At 41.7% G+C, this 16,644-nt stretch overlaps 1 protein-coding gene across 3 annotated transcripts in view; it reads left to right on the top strand.

Annotated features, from left to right (window-relative positions):
• Window positions 1-4,609: 4,609 nt before the first annotated feature.
• Window positions 4,610-16,644, top strand: part of SEC24C (SEC24 homolog C, COPII coat complex component) — a 34,990-nt gene continuing 22,955 nt past the window's right edge. The window contains exons 1-7 of one of the 3 annotated variants that reach the window (XM_082223561.1): window positions 4,610-4,846; window positions 7,083-7,166; window positions 9,548-9,689; window positions 11,008-11,186; window positions 12,412-12,879; window positions 14,701-14,837; window positions 16,351-16,419. In XM_082223561.1, the coding sequence (XP_082079687.1) occupies window positions 4,672-4,846; window positions 7,083-7,166; window positions 9,548-9,689; window positions 11,008-11,186; window positions 12,412-12,879; window positions 14,701-14,837; window positions 16,351-16,419 (1,254 nt within the window). In that variant the 5' untranslated portion in view covers window positions 4,610-4,671. The remainder of the gene's footprint in view (window positions 4,847-7,082; window positions 7,167-9,547; window positions 9,690-11,007; window positions 11,187-12,411; window positions 12,880-14,700; window positions 14,838-16,350; window positions 16,420-16,644) is intronic. The other 2 variants (XM_082223563.1, XM_082223562.1) reach the window with 2 other exon arrangements.

The raw sequence follows: 16,644 nt of genomic DNA, 5'->3' as shown, positions 1-16,644 counted from the left end.
GGATGGATCCCCGGCTTAGCTTCTCCCTTAGCGAGTTCTCATTACCAGGCCTTTGGCTGATTAAATGCCATTTTAAACGTGTTTGTGAGAGGATATTGTCTGTTCTTTTTATTATGTATTTTGTGTGATCTCATTTTTTGCACTTTTATGTATTGAACCGCTCAGTGCTCTTCTCTCGAAGGGCGATATACACATTTAACGAATGAAATTGAAATAAATGAATCTTTCCAACCCAACCCTCCCCAGGCAGGAAATAAGCGGCGCTTTCCCTTCCTCCCCGCTTTGCTTCACGCAGCCGCCACGCAAAGTGTGTTCCGCTTGACGTGTGCTGCATTCACAAGTGCAGGTGGATAGGTGCGGGTGAGTGCGTCCCCGAGGCTTGTCGGTAACAGGTTTAATACAGGAGTTGGGGGAAATTATTCGGACAACTTCCAAATAGAGAGCAGGGAGGAAATGTTTTCCCTGGCCTGCTGGTGTTTTCTATATGTGGGAGATTTAGCTCATAGGGAGTAACCCCACACTCTGATCTGCAGCCAAAAAGGGAAACAACCCGAGAAAAGCTTTACCAGTCGATCCTGCCGAACGTGTGAACAGGGCTTGACAAGGTGAAACTGAGATGAAGCAATATTGTGTTTATGTAGGAGTTAGGCTGCATTTCAACAAAAGCGTTACTAGGAGCCTTTTTTTCTCTCCAGAAGTAGTAGCAGTGCTTACTATTAGAGACTTCTTTTGAAACGTTTGGTATTAGAAGCAGAGTTGGAAGGTACCCTTAGGATCATATAGCCCAACACCCTGCAATGCAGGAAAACGCAGCTATCTCTTATGGGGATTGAACCTGCAACTAATGGAATAACTTTGTTTTGAAACTTAGGTTCACCTTGAAGATTTCAAAGCACACCATGGTGCTTTCCTTTTCCCAAGCAGTGCACATTAACTTGCATTCATGCTAAATTGCACTTTGGACTGCAGCATTAGTTATGCATAGAACTCAGAAGAGTAGCTTCTTCATTTGCGGATTATATATGGGGCCAGGCTTTAAATTCCCTAATTTTGTCCTATCCCGCTACCTCATGCAACAGGACATTTACATATTGCTCATTTTCTAAGTTTTGTTAGAAAACGGTCTCGCTCTTGCCAGAAGAATGGATCAGTTTTATGGACAAGTGGTCCACTTATTAGTCTGTGCAAGGCTAGATGAGTATATAACAGGCTGCTAATACAGAGACATTTGGAATTTTGGGGAGTGTGTTGTGGGCACCAACCCTTCTTGTTACTTCTCTTCCCCAATAGAGAAAGCGCACAGGCATAAAGAGAGTCATTGTACTTCCAAGGGATCTGGGTAAAGGTTGAATATCTAGCAGGATTAAAATGTTTCTTTTTCAGTCTACACAATTTTACATAGTATCCCTAAATAGCCACTGCCAAATTAAAGCTTACCTTGGTGGTAGACTGCGCAGTAAAAATCACAGAGCCACATCTATGGATACAGAGTTGACCTGTGATTGGAGGGGATCCCTTGTAAAAATTATGATGATCCATAAGTTTCTATACCTTGAGTCTATATTTTTTCACAAGGGTAGTGCTAGAAAGCATCAGTTCTGTGGTTTTTGGTTTTGCAGTTCATTCAGTAGATAGGTGTGACATTTATTTGATTGCCAATGGGGAAGGAGCCTGTGAGAAAATAGAGTTTAAAGAGGATCTGTTGTATTGGATATGGTGTGCATATTTGAGTTTGCATTCCTGACTTCTGTCCCACCAGCTGCTCCATTATTCTCTCCTACTTCTCTTCCGTTTACCTCCTACTGTTTACCTCTTCTGTTCAAGTGCCAATACGGCAATAAGAGCCTTGAAAAGCACATAGAACTGAAATAAGTGATGTCCTTTTCAAGGGGCGAGGAAGGGAGCAGTGAGTGAGGGTGTTGCAAGCACCCCAGCTGTGGTACTAATGTAACAGTATGATATGCAATGTTGGACTAGTGTAGCAATTCTAGGTGATGTTATTGCATCCTTTTAAAGCACAGGTGGGCTGAAGGCAGATTGAGATATGCTGATAGATTTGCACACGTGCCATCCTACTGCACTGTGGTGATCACAAAACAAGAGCATTAATTCAGAGTGAGGTGTGCCAAAGTCCAAAGCTTAAAGGTCTTAAAGGCGTTTGAGTGTATACCTCACAATACTGGGCTGCATACCAGCTGTGCAGCATACTAGCATGCTTAGACACTGTCGTAGAACCCATTGTGCTGGCACTTAGATATTTGCAGATGGCAAAAATAAAAAAGATGGAGAAAGGGAAATGAGCAGGAAGCTTGCAGAACAAAAAAAGGGACATAGCAAATGCCATTCCCCTGCTGTAGCTTCACTTGCTAAGCGGGATGCAAAAATTAAAACATGCATTATGAAATAAGCATTGTCCTCTCAGTATGATTCCTTGTAACGTTTCTAAAAAATGAATTCACTTTTATGCTTGTGCATTTTTGGTCAGGACTGTCATTATACCAAGCCATAGTCTCCACACTATAGTTTAGGACCAAACCATGGTTTGAATTTCTAAACACATGCTAGGGAAACTGTAGCTTAGAGCCACTTGTTGAGAAGGCAGAAAGCAAAACTAGACAATCAGCTTCATAGTGATGGCCATAACATTAGATTCGCAAATCATGGTTTGTACTGTTTCTTGCTTGATAGGTGAAGCATGAATTTAGTTTGGCCATCTCAGCAAACGGTAGTCTTAGAAGTGTTCTATGCTTTTAAACTTTGTTACGTCTATTTGTTAACACTACAATAGCACAATGACATATTTTATGCTGTTGCAAATAGGGCTGTGTTTTGCTGTTAATGGTTGTAGCCTTGCTTTAAACTAAAATTTCAGTGTGTTATGAAGGCAGTTTATTTTATTTCTTCTGGATGTGTGTGCTGATTCAGAAGATCACACCTGCAAAACATCCCTTGCACTGATACAATCTGACATACTGCTGGAAATGCTTGATTATCCTGCTATAAATGAATCTTTTTGCTATAGTAGATAGTGTTCTGAAGAGTATCAGCTACTGAATACACAGATTATTGCAGGAGACTGACATAAGGACTGATCTGTTCTTTAAACCTTATGTTCATAACCATCTCCCCAAATAGTACCTGGTAGTAAAGGAAATTCCATGCAGGTCCAGCATATTCAGTAGTCAGGGACCGTGGGAACTGTAGGACCACAAGTTAGTCAGCCAAGATGTAAGGATATGCTGGCTGGGCCTCATGAGGGTTATATGAATGCCTTATTTGGTCATAGCTTTTAGACCTTAATTCTTGTTGAATTTGTGTTATTTTAATTTTTTCATGTAAGAGATGTTTTTTTATTTCTAAAATAAGTGCTTCATAACAGCAACATTATTTCTCATTGATGGCCCAGTTTCTTCTGGGGGTACTTGGCAGGGACCACAAACTGGTGATGAATGGGGTCAGAGATAAAAGTGTTCTGGATTAGCTAATCCAGAATTTAAGATTAGAATTCCCGATCTGAGGTCTGAGAAGTAAGCCCCAGTGCTATACTCAAATAAGTATGTAAGGATATTTTTTTTTGTACAGTGAACCAATAAAGTTCATTGTCTAGAAAGCAGCTGAAAGTATTTTCTGAATTAGTCATTCCTATTAGTCCTGTACGGCAGTGTTCCCCAACCTTGGGCCTCCAGCTGTTTTTGGACTACAGTTCCCATCATCCCTGACCACTGGTCTTGCTAGCTAGGGATTATGGGAGTTGTAGTCCAAAAACAGCTGGAGGCCCAAGTTTGGGGAACACTGCTGTAAGGGATGCGGGTGGCGCTGTGGGTTAAACCACAGAGCCTGGGGCTTGCCAATCAGAAAGTCGGTGGTTCAAATCCCTGTGACGGGGTGAAATCCCGTTGCACAGTCCCTGCTCCTGCTAACCTAGAAGTTCGAAAGTACAAAGTGCAAGTAGATAAATAGGTACTGCTCCGGCGGGAAGGTAAACGGCGTTTCCATGTGCTGCTCTGGTTTGCTAGAAGCAGCTTAGTCATGCTGGCCACATAACCCAGAAGCTGTACGCCAGCTTCCTTGGCCAATAAAGCGAGATAAGTGCCACAACCCCAGAGTTGTCCACGACTGCACATAATGGTCAGGGGTCCCTTTACCTTTTATTAGTCCTGTATGCTCTATCCTGTTTTATATTACAAACGTATATAAGTAGCAGAAGCCTACTATTTTCTACCCAGATTGGGGGGGGGGGACTTATTCCCAAGCCATACAAACCAAGGAAGAAATGAAAAATCATTATTTTTTTTATTAAATAAAATATTTTTGTCTGATTGCTCTGAAACTACACAGAAAGAGTTTAAAAAAAACCTCCTGCCTCTAAAGGTCAGGAAAAGCAAGGAGCAAACCAATTAGAAGGAAGAAATTTTGATGGGATGAAAAGGTTGGGCAGCTTTAAGAGATATTGGGGAAATACACCTAAAACAAGCTTGGATCTCACAAGTTACTCAGCTGTAGTGTAATGTGTGTGTAAAATTAGTTTAGAAAACAGCACACATTTGCTAGCACTGCAAGGTCTGGTTCTTCATTTCAGCTCTTTTGCACAAAATCTTGTTTTGAATGATGGCTCCTAATGTTTCTCTTTCCTTTCTCACAGGTGAAGGCTAGTTTGGGGATGTGAGCACAATGAGCGTAAACCAGCCAACTCACACAGGGCCACCTTATGGGCAGCCACAGCCTGGATATGGAGGATACCTGCCGCCTGGTTACGGAGGGCAGCCAATCCCGACCGTTCCCACCTCACAGTATGGTGCTTACAATGGTCCAATGACAGGATATCCGCAGACAGCCCCCCCACAAGGTATTCTTCATTGATATAAAGGGGGAAATAACCTTTGTTTTTAGTTTTTTTAAAAAAAACGTTTACCCTACTTTTTAACGTTCTGTATGTGCCCCTGAGGTGGTAGCAACAAAAAAATTCAAAAGTGCATTTAAAATAGTCAGTCTAAGGATTTATGGTACCACTTTATTCTTCCCGGTTAGGCCACACCTAGAGTACTGTGTCCTGTTCTGGGCACTGTAGTTTAAGAAGGATATTAACAAGCTGGAATGTGTGCAGAGGAGGGCAACCATGTTGATAAAGGGTCTGGAAACTCAGCTGTATGAGGAACGCTTGACGGAATTGGGTATGCTTAGCCTAGTAAAGAGGAGACTGAGAGGAGAGATGATCGCCGTTTTCAGATATCTAAAGGGCTGTCACATGGAAGATGGGGCAAGCTTATTTTCTCCCTCTGCAGAGGGTAGGACCCAAACCAATGGATTCAAGTTATAAGAAAGGAGATTCTGACTAAACATCAGGAAGAACTTTCTGACAATCAGAGCTGTTTGACAGAAGAATACACTCCCACGAGAGATGGTGGACTCTCCATAGAGGTTTTTAAGCAGAGGTTTGATGACCAATTGTCCTGTATGATTTAGTTGAGATTCCTGCTTTGGACTAGATGACCTTCAGAGTACCTTCCAGCTCTACAATTCTCTGGATGCAGATAAATGTCCTTTGTTCTTCATGATTTAAGAACTTGTGCATACAATTATGTTTCATAAAGCAATGGGAGATGGTTCAGGCGGCAACGCAGTTTCATGCTTATGCATGGGGTTTGGGAGGGCTCCATGCTTTGGTGGTCCACAAGCATTAAAGCAACTGGAAGCCCCTAGCACAAATTTGGCTGCCTAGGAAGTTGTGCTAGATGCTTAGTTGTTAGTCAGCTGGTGTAAAGAAGTGGGCATTAATGGCAGCAGAACTAGCTGAAAGGCCACTTGAAGGAGTAAAGTTTGTGGTGTTAACCTCAGGAAAACTAGCTGCTTTATCATGACTTACAGTCTTGGTATGGGAATGAATATTAGTTCTCTTACCTTTGCACATGGGAATCATAGTGGAGACCATAGAGAGTTCTGTTTATACTAGGCTTTAATGAAGGAAGCTGCTGCAAAGGTAATAATAATAATAATAATAATAATAATTTATTTAAACCCTGCCCTCCCCAGCCAAGACAGGGCTCAGGGCGGCTAACAACCAATAATAAAAACAAGTTGATTAAAAAACAATTTAAAAACATTAAGATACAACATTAAAACATTAGGGTACAATCTCTTCATAGGAGGAGAAAGGAAAAAGAAAGAGGGGAAGGGAATCAAACTGATTCCAAGCCAAAGGCCAGGTGGAACAACTCTGTCTTACAGGCCCTGCGGAAAAAAATCAGATCCCACAGGGCCCTGGTCTCATGAGACAGAGCGTTCCACCAGGCCGGAGCCAGTGTTGAGAAGGCCCTGGCTCTGGTTGAGGCTAATCTAACTTCCTTAGGGCCTGGGACCTCTAGGGTGTTGCTATACATGGACATTAAGGTCCTCCGTGGGGCATACCAGGAGAGGCGGTCCCGTAGGTATGAGGGTCCTAGGGCTTTAAAGGTCAAAACCAGCACCTTAAATCTGACCCTGGACTCCACCGGGAGCCAGTGCAGCTGGAAAAGCACTGGGTGAATATGCTCCCATGGCAGAGACCCCGTGAGGAGCCTCGCTGCAGCATTCTGCACCTGCTGGGGTTTCTGGGACAGCTTCAAGGGCAGCCCTGCGTAGAGTGAATTACAGTAGTCAAGCCTGGAGGTGACCATCGCATGTGGTCACTGTGGCCAGGTCGGGGCGGGAAAGGTACACGTGCTACATTTAATAGTTATTTATGTTAAACAGAAAGGTAATGTTGATGTTGCATTCTCAGTTTGAAGGCATGTGTAAAATTGGCAGATATTTGTGGGGGAGCTTCTTGTTTTAGGGTAGCTTACTGGGTGAGCTGCTCAATTTGCTCACCAAGTAGTTCACTCATCAAGCAGAAGGTTCTTCTGTTTGAGGTGAATCTTCTCATATTTTTTTTACTTTGGAACTACTCACCCCTAACGTCTCATGACAGGTAGCAATAAACTATATTGAAAATAAGCAATGATTGCTAAGCAGGAGGAAACTCCAGCGTTTGTAGGACTAGCACAATGCATTTTATCTGAAGTTTTCCAAGTCTATTCTTACTGATGCATATATTGTCTTTCTAGGTTACTTTCCTTCAATGGGGTTTCCTTCTAAGGGCTCTCCTGTCTCTCTTGATTCTGATGCTTCTTTTACTCCCAACTTCATAGGTAAATGCTTTCCTTTCCATGCACTGTCTCTTATGAGAAAAGACTGTTTCAGATGCATTTCCTTCTGAAACATTACTCTTGTTTCATCTGAACGCTAAGCCATGTAATTATTAGAATGTGTGGAGCTGTGATGCCTTATTACAAGGAATGTGCAGGTCTCTGGGACACAGCGGTGAGATCCAACTAAGTTGTACTCAGAGGAGACCTAAATCCATTGATTTCAGTGGGTTTGCTCTTGAGTGTGGCTAAAGGTGGAGACCACCCTTTGAACATGATTCATTTCCTTCAAGTCTTTTTGTACTCAGGGTAAAGTTTAAAAACAGCATGTACTCCTTACTTCTCGATGTGCGTATGCTGCAGCAGAGTACATGTTTATGCATGTTTCTTACATGGAAGTGCTGTCACTTTAGCAGACTGATTACAGTGGTGCCCCGCAAGACGGAAAACTCGCAAGACGAAATAGTTTTCCGTTTTGGAGGTGCTTCGCAAAACAAATTTCCTATGGGCTTGCTTCGCAAGACGACAATGACTTGCGAGTTCCTGCTGGTTTTTTCCCTTTCCCCCCTTTTTTCTAAGCCGCTAAGCCGCTTATCAGCTGATCCGATCAGCAGATAAGCCGCTAAAAGCCGCTAATCTGCTAATCTGTCAATGGGCTTGCTTCGCAAGACGAGAAAACCGCTAGACGAAGAGAATCACAGAACGGATTCTTTTCGTCTTGCGAGGCACCACTGTATTTCTAAAGTAAGGAGGATCATACATACTCTGAGCAGGACTGGTGTTGGATGAAACCCTCTGCCTTTTATGTAGCTGTAATCTAGACTACTATTCAAAGGTAAGGGTTGCATCCATTGCTCTGACCAATTTGCCTCTGGCCCCGCCCATCACTAGCGTGTAACTGTCAGAAGATTTTGCGTGAGGAAATGAGCCCCTTAGGCTGAAAAACTGGTTTACCGCTTTCTTGTCATAGTCGCTCAGCCAAATGGCTTAACTTTTGATGGTTGTGCTTCTCCAATAGAAATTCTTTCTCCTTTTGAGAAGGAAGCAGCAAAGCTTAACTTCCCCATGGCTGTATAAATCTTTATATTAAAGTGCCTTTCTCCTGTACTTTACATTGTTGAAGTAATTTGACAAGGCAGTTAACTTTTATGAGTAGGCCTACTTCTGTTGTTACCCGAATGGTTTCCCTAACAATTCAGAAAGGATACTAGGCATATGTTGTAGTAGTCCATTGGTAAACCCATATTGCCCAAAGGAGAGGAAGCTGAACCAGAGAAAGTGACGAGTGATAACTCTTGTTACTGTAAACTGCAAATTTGAGTGGACTTGGCAGAACCTCAATAGATGCATAGAATGTTACTAGAGGAAGTGAGCAAATAGAATGCAAATCAAATGAAGTTTTGGTACCTCTTTCTCTTGTATACAAGCAAGCAGAGCATCAGTTCCAAATCGCATGCATGCGCACACAGTGATGCACCCCCTCCCCTCCCCATATCTACTGCCTTCTAATCCTTTGGTCTGTCAACTCCAGTGACAACCATTTTTTCTTCTGAGAAGCAAATGCCACCAGAGAATCCTGAAAGATGTGTGTTAACAATATTTGTCTTAGAGGAGTGACTGGCTAATTAAACTCTCACATATTTAGCAATACATGGTGAATACTCAAATGAACCAGCAAAAGGCAGTCTTTCTTTTAAAAAAACAACATTTTATTTGCCCAGAGATATAAGAACAAAGTAGTTGCACTTACAAGACACCTGCCTTTCAACTCAAAATATTTCAATTGATGATATAATCCTGCCATTCTTATGTCAGAATTTTCCTGAACTTTGGCCAGATAATACATTATCTGTGGCAAAATTCCTAATTTGTGCAACAAATTGTCTTTGTTTTACAGTATTATTTTTCAGGCCTTTTAATGATAAAAAGCTGGAAAAGCTGTACACCTTAACTCTAAATCAGCTCCCATATTTTGGTAATAGTTCTAATATTTCCAGTAAGACTTGTTAGAGAAGATTCTCATGCAAATAAAGATTGTACACGGCTTGTCGAAAAAGAAAAATGTTATAAGTAATCTGACAAATCCTTGTCTGTTCCTATCGTCCACAATAGTGACTTTTCTTGGGATCTGAGATGCTCTTTAAAGCAAAAAAAAAAAAAAAAGCTAGGAACAGCAAGCCTTATTTTTACTAGCATATTTACATGCTTCTATTACTTTTCTGTCTTTACTGTTGAAAATCTTGATAGCTTTCTGTTCTTCCTTGTATGCATTTGCTTCCTGTTAATCTCACGAGAGATCATGCCTAGTATATTTTAAGTATCTTCCTAAGTGGGTCCCCGCTTATTTACTTGTACATGACTGACATGCAGTTCAATATTTCTAGGTTCCCTGAGAGCTCCCACTACTTCTGGAGCACCTGCTTCAGCATCTGGCACATTAGTTCCTCCTGGGCAGCCGGCCTATAGTCAGTTTGGACAAGGAGATGTACGCAATGGGATTCCTGCATCTACAGCTCCATTGCAAAGGTAATTAGGACAACAGTCGTCAGACTCTAAGCCTGTCAGTACAGGCAGCGACCATTTTACAGTCAGATGCTCGATCACACACACACTTGTCGCTGCCGACCTGGAAGTGGCCCGAAAATGGGGTGTGGGAGGGCTTATGCGCATTCCACCAACGCGTGTGGGTTTCAGGAATGGAACCCCCATGCAGAATGGTTTCCGTCTGTATCAAATTTTGGGGGACAGAGCACCCATCCACTCCCTGTAGGGCAAAATGGTGTGTTTTTGGTTTGTTACGTAGAGAAGTTGTTGGGCTGACTTCTTACAGCTACTAAATGTGGTGGTAATTTTCTATAAGTGGATATACTTCATTTATTTGTAATGCACCAGAATGCTCTTCTCAAGACAGTTAGCAATTAGTATTATAGTAAAGCTTTAGAACAAAGGTGAGCAGTACGTCGTGTCTCAGTCAAGCAGTCTACCCACAGCTGAATTTGTGGTTAGGCAACAGGGACAATACATAGTTCACCACCACACCTAATTCATCCATGTTGAGTGAGCAAGTTACTCATCATCTGGGTAATCAGGCTGCTGCTTGCGCAATTGGGCTGTGCCTTTCTCCCTTCTGCAGAGCAGGAGCTCTGCTTCCACTGCTTTTGCAAAATAGTACGTCTTTGATAGCTACTGTGTAGGCATAAGCTTGCACATAACTTTCTTATTTAATTTAATATTTAATTTATTATTTTATTTAATATTTATACACACACGTAACCAAAATACACCATCACAGTGGAAATCATTAAAAACTAGAAGGAAAAATAGATCAAAAATTAAGTGGGAAGACCGTGAACCCATTAACCACAGCTTGCAAGTTCATATTTTACTTTGAAACAAAGCAACCACGTTTTGAGTGGTCACAGGCTTTAGGAGCAGGGGAGCGGCAGCATTGGCACCAGTGCAGAACCCCAGAGCTGCCTCTGCAAGCCACTTACCCACCCTTGTCTGGTTTCCTAAGAACAGAGATTGCAACATATGATCCCAGGCAATAAATGCAACAGAGGGTTGTGAAGCCAACAGATGATGAACTGGACAGTTTCTCCTTTGCTTTTCATCTTAGATTAGGAAAGTTGAAGTGCCTGAACACCTGTTGCTTTGATTGATTGGTGTGCTGCAAAGGGGTTTTAGAACCTTCCCATTCTGAAAACTGCAGAGCCACTGGGAAGATCTTCTTCATCACCACTGTCTCATCATCAATAATAATAATAATAATAATAATAATAATAATAATACATGAGTGGCTCATGTAACAAAGGACTGTCTTTATTCTGCTTCCTTTTCTTAGACCTCCTGCTTCTCAACAGTTCATGCCTGGAACAACGCCCACATCTGCTACCCAGTCAGCTGCTTTCCAGTCATATGGGCCACCTCCAACGAGCACACAGCAGCTGACCAATCATATGGCAGGAATGCATATAGGTGGTGCATCAACCTCTGTTCCCTCCCCAGGTGTACTGGGCTATGGTGAGTAACCAGAACGTTTGAATGCTGCTTGCTCGCATAGATTAATTTGGAGTTCCCTTGAGAAGGATCCTCCAGACTGCTATGGGTACAATTACTTCTCTCTTTTGCAAGTTCTATAAAATGCAATAAAGCAGGTCCCTGTGTTGCAGCTATTGCATGCTGTCACAACAACTCTTAATTGGAACTCAAGTAGTATAATATGTAAAATGGTTCCGAGATATTAAGCAAGGAAAAAGGACCAACTAAATTAACTAAGGTTGATAATCCAGCGTAGGTCATACTCGCAGTAGATCCACTAAAACTATTGATTTAAGTGGGGCTACTCAGAGTATTGAGATACCAGTCAAAGTAATCTGGGGTATTCATATTAAAAGAATCTCTGAGAACTGCAGAGACAGCCAATTTAAATGCACATAGAGTTTGTTATGTTTGGCCTTTATTTCAGCTCCACTAAAGATAACAACAACAACAATTGTAGTAGTAGTAGTAGTATCAGTAGTTAAAAAAAAAAAGAGTATACTGTCATTCATCCAAAGAACGCAGGGCAAAATTCAAGTGGGAAGTTCAGCTTCATCATGCTCTCACTTCCATTCCATTCTTAAAACTGAATGTTTTGATAACTAGCTCTTTACAATGGTTTTCTTACCATAGGATATCATAAGGTCCGGTGACGAATACCAAGTACAGTGGTGCCTCGCAAGCCGAAAAGAATCCGTTCTGTGATTCTCTTCGTCTAGCGTTTTTTTTTGTCTTGCGAAGCAAGCCCATTGAAGTATTAGCAGATTAGCGCTATTAGCGGCTTTTAGTGGCTTATCTGCTGATCGGATCAGCTGATAAGCGGCTTAGCGGCTTAGAAAAAGGGGGGGAAGGAAAAAAAACCAGCAGGAACTCGCAAGACATTGCCGTCTTGCGAAGCAAGCCCATAGGAAATTCGTTTTGCGAAGCACCTCCAAAACGGAAAACTCTTTCGTCTAGCGAGTTTTCCGTCTTGCGAGGCATTCGTCTTGCGGGGCACCACTGTATTGGTATGGTAATCATGAAAGTGAATGGTAAAACCTGCTTGTTAATAAGCACCTCCATTTCTGTTTTCTCTCTCTCTCTCCACCTTCAAATAACTTTGTATCCAGGGCGAGGGGCTAGTTTACTAAAACACCTTATGTACACTGGGAGAAGAAGAACATTTTGATAAAGCAAGATGTGACCATAATTAACTTCTTCTCCTCAGGTCCGCCAACATCAGTTCCTCCTGCCTCAGGAAGTTTTACTTCGAGTGGATCTGGGCAGTATGTGCCCTATTCAAACCAAGGACCGCCACCTACTGCTGTGCCCCATGGATTGCCTCCTACCACCTTGTCTCAGGGTCTTCCTATGGCACAGCCTTCTATTTCTGGTCCTCCATCAGCCCTGAACCTCTCACATCAAGCTCCTGGGTTTGCCCCGCCGCCTTCATCTTCTGGGGTCGGTGCCTCCAATTACCCTCCTGCTGCTGGAGTTTCAAGGCCTCCCCCGATGCAGGGGACATCATTACCGGGACAAGCAGCTACTGGGCCACTCACTTCCCAGCCAAACCATGTGACCTCACCACCACCACAGCCAGCTATGACTGGGCCACCCCTTGGACCACCAATGGCAGGCTTGCAAGGACCACCTCCCAGCCATCCTTCCCAACCAGGATATGCACTGCAGCAGAATGGTATGTTCAGCACATTGCTAAGGAAGAAAAGTCAATTGAGTTTTAACACTTGTTATAACACTTGCCTGTGCTAAATTGTAGTGAGGTCTTTAAAATACATTGAATTCAATGGAAATTAGCAACTTGCAGATAACTGAACCTTGGTATGTGTGTTTCCTCAGGAAGTCATTCCTATTAGGATGTAAAGCAGTTGTAGTCAACAGGCTGTCCTCCAGATATTGGACTACAACCAGCCATGCAGGTTGGGGCTGATGGGAGTTGGAGTTGATCTAATGGACATCACATTCTCTACCCTTGATGTACAGGGTGGTTCTGATGGCTGTTATTGCATCAAGGTTTTTTTCTGTAGTTGTTTAAACAAATACATTTTTCCTGTGGATTTTAAAACCTAAATATGAAGGTGGGGATTGGCTTGTTAATCAGCTACTGTTTTTTCCTACATTCCTCTGATGGAGACTTCCAAAGTTGAGTTTCCTTTGCTTCCTAGCTCAGTGCACAGTGAGTTGGAAAGTTGCTTTCAACCTGTATAAGAACTGCTTGCTTCTCTTTGGGGAGGCCTTTTTATCTTTTGGCAGGTCCTTTTTTCTCTATACTCAGAATCATGCTGTTTTTGGGTTACTTGGTGTACAGAACTGGATTGTTAAGTCTTGTGGCTACCAAACACACATAGTTCTGTGTATGAAACTTCTGAAGAAGGAATGCAGAATCTGCCAGCAGAGATGCAATATGCGCAATAGGTTGGAGCTAGAGAAACTCTGCCATAGCATTGCTCCTGTTGAAATCACTGAGACTTAAGTTAGCCATGGCTAACTTATTCCTTTAGTTTCAGAGAGGCTAAAGTGGGACTAAGTTTCTCTGGATTCCAACCCTTTTCTTTCTACTTGCATAGTTGTTTCACCATGGAGTTATTTGGAATGCATTAGGATAGAGCAGTGTAAGGCACTGGAACAGAAATTATTGAGGAAAGGGGTGCCTTTTCAAGCTGATTTTCCTTACTGAACTTTACAGTTTTGAAAATCTGTCTGCAGGTATGTTTTATCAGTCATCTTAAAATTGGTTTCATTCTTAGTCATATAACTAAATCATAATTTGAATTTTTGAATTTAAAAAAAATATTTCTTGATAAATGATACAGAAAATAAAAGTAAAATAAACAAATACTGATACAAAATCAAACAAAACAAAACAAAACATATATATACCCTACACTACAAACATAAGCCCTACACCCCCCCATGACTTCCCTCCACCACGACTCAACTTCTTTTGGTTCAAATTTGAATATTGTCATTGCATTCTTTAGGTAATACATCTTATATCCATTTCTGATTTATATTCTCGCTTATACTTTACATACTTAATCCATGCACATCAACGTATTCTTTTTAGAGCAGTGTTTTTCCATATACTCCTCGAAACATTGCCATTCTAATCTTAATATTTGATTTGTCCGGAGCCTTATGGCTGCTGTTAACTTTGCCAATTCTATAAATTTACTTAATATACATATCCAATTTTCTTTTAAGGGTATTGTCTCACCTTTCCATTTACTGGCGAGAACTATTCTGCCATGGCGTATAGAAAAATTGTTTTTTTTTCCTGTGGATGTACTTCCGTAATAAACCTAGTAAATACGCCTCTGTTTTCTTTTCTATGGGGATTTTAAGCATCAATCATAATTTGAAATTTGTATCATCAGAATCTTGGAATAATATGTATTGAAAAGTGGTTATAGGTGCTTTTGTGGTGATGTGTTCATGATCAAAGTTGAATTTATTTTAATTCTATTGCATACTTAAATCTAGCATATATATTTTTCAGGGTCCTTTGGACAGAATAGAGGTACCCAGCCAAACTATGGACCACCTTACCCTGGGCCAGCAAATTATGGGAGTCAGCCTGGACCTCCACAGCCACCTCCACCAAAACGTCTAGATCCAGACTCCATTCCTAGTCCAGTAAGTTGTATCCATTTTAGAAATAAATATCCTATCCTAGAAAGCGATTCTGAAGATTTAAAACCTGCCTCTTTATAGCTTCTGTCAATTTGTTTCATTCTTGCTCGCTTTAAACAGAACAAGGCATGCCTATGCACTACTGTTATTGGCAATCCTGACCATCTCTGTATACTTATATAAAAAAATGTAGCCTATCAGCTGGATTATCGCAAGATAATAATCATCTGCAGCAAGCCCTGCAATTACACTACCTGGGAAAGGATCACAGGAATTACTGTGAATGGTTGTAGTTCTGTCTAGTTCATATCTTTGTCCACGTGATTGGGCTCGGTTGGAGTATGTTCATGTTAGTAAAACAGTATTTTGAATGGCTTCTTTGAACTTGCGAAATAGGGCTCAGCAACTTAACTTTGCTTATGGTGGGCTATTATGCCGCTTCTCGAGTTGTAACAGAATGGCATTTGGTCGGTTTTCTAGCATATAATGACCCTTGCTAGGTTAAGGCCATGTTGTGTAAAACAGCTGCACAGCGCAGTCTGGATCCAAAGAACTGCACTACACAGAATCTTAAGGCAGAATTACAGAATTCTTAAGGGAGCTTTGGGTTTGGGTGCCTAGAACACCACTCTCCATACTTCAGTGCTGCACGGCCTGAAGACACGCCTCTTTGAAATTAAGGGGAGTTTTGAAAACAGTTTGTTACCAGGTACCAAGATCAGGTTGGGAAAGTAAGCTTGACGTGCCCATGCCCTTGGGCATGCAGTTTCTTGCCAGCCAGTGAATGTAGGACTTGCATGAACCCTGGTGTGAAAACATGAGGATTTGTTCTTAAGTTTTATGTATTGCAACTCACATATGAGAGTTCTGGGGAACACCACAGCCGTATATCCAGTTGTACAGAGCGTCTGCTTGCTTTAAATTCTGGTGTGCTGGTCTTTTATCCTCTCAATTCCAGTGGGGTTTTGTGAAGCCATTGTTCCGAAGGCCACAACTACAGGCGGTTAAAGCAGTGACACTGACAGCTATTTCTCCAGAGTAGCTCTTTGTATGTCCAGCTTTATGCTATCGTGCTAACTTATACTTGTGAAGGATGAAGCTACAGCCTCCTTTGCCGTAACCCTGAACCTGCAGCTTGAAAACTTTGAGATATGTTAGTAGCTTTGCTTCCTTCTGTGCTCTTCCTTTAATTGACATCTCAAAAGGAGTTGCATGTTCTTGAGCCCGTCGTTCTCCAAAGTTGAACTGAGCAAGCATGTGAGCTGCCAGCTTGGTCAAGAATAGTGCTCATTTTAAGTACATTTCTAGTGAGGGAGCAAGATGTGGAAATAACAAGTAGAACTGAAGATGGTAATGTTGTTTCACCTCTTGTTGCATGAACTGTTGTCCATTATACATATATCTAACAGTGATGGAAACAGGAGTAACATTGCTTGTTAGTTTTGTTTTACTATTCTCTCTCTTTCCCTTTTTGTGGCAATTTTACTTCTTTTTTCTTTTTTAAAACAAAAAAAAGCAACTCAATGAGCTGCCACCTCAGCAGAAACCCAGACACAGAATAGATCCAGATGCAATTCCTAGCCCAGTAAGTGCGGTGTCTCTCTGTCTGCTATTGTCTGCATGTTGGTGGCTGCTTGTTTGTGTCTGCAAAATAATCTTACTCTTGCTAACTACCCCCTGGTGTTAGTCTTTCATCTTTATCCCATCCCTCTCTTTCTGCTCACAACATTACAATAAGTAGAATAAAATATCATGAACTTTGAAATCCTCTTCACACCACAAATCAAGGGGCAATAGAAGTTTGGCATTA

Source organism: Podarcis vaucheri, assembly GCF_965113315.1.
Source record: "Podarcis vaucheri genome assembly, chromosome: 5".
Taxonomy (NCBI): domain Eukaryota; kingdom Metazoa; phylum Chordata; class Lepidosauria; order Squamata; family Lacertidae; genus Podarcis; species Podarcis vaucheri.
This window is presented reverse-complemented; position numbering and strand designations above follow the sequence as displayed.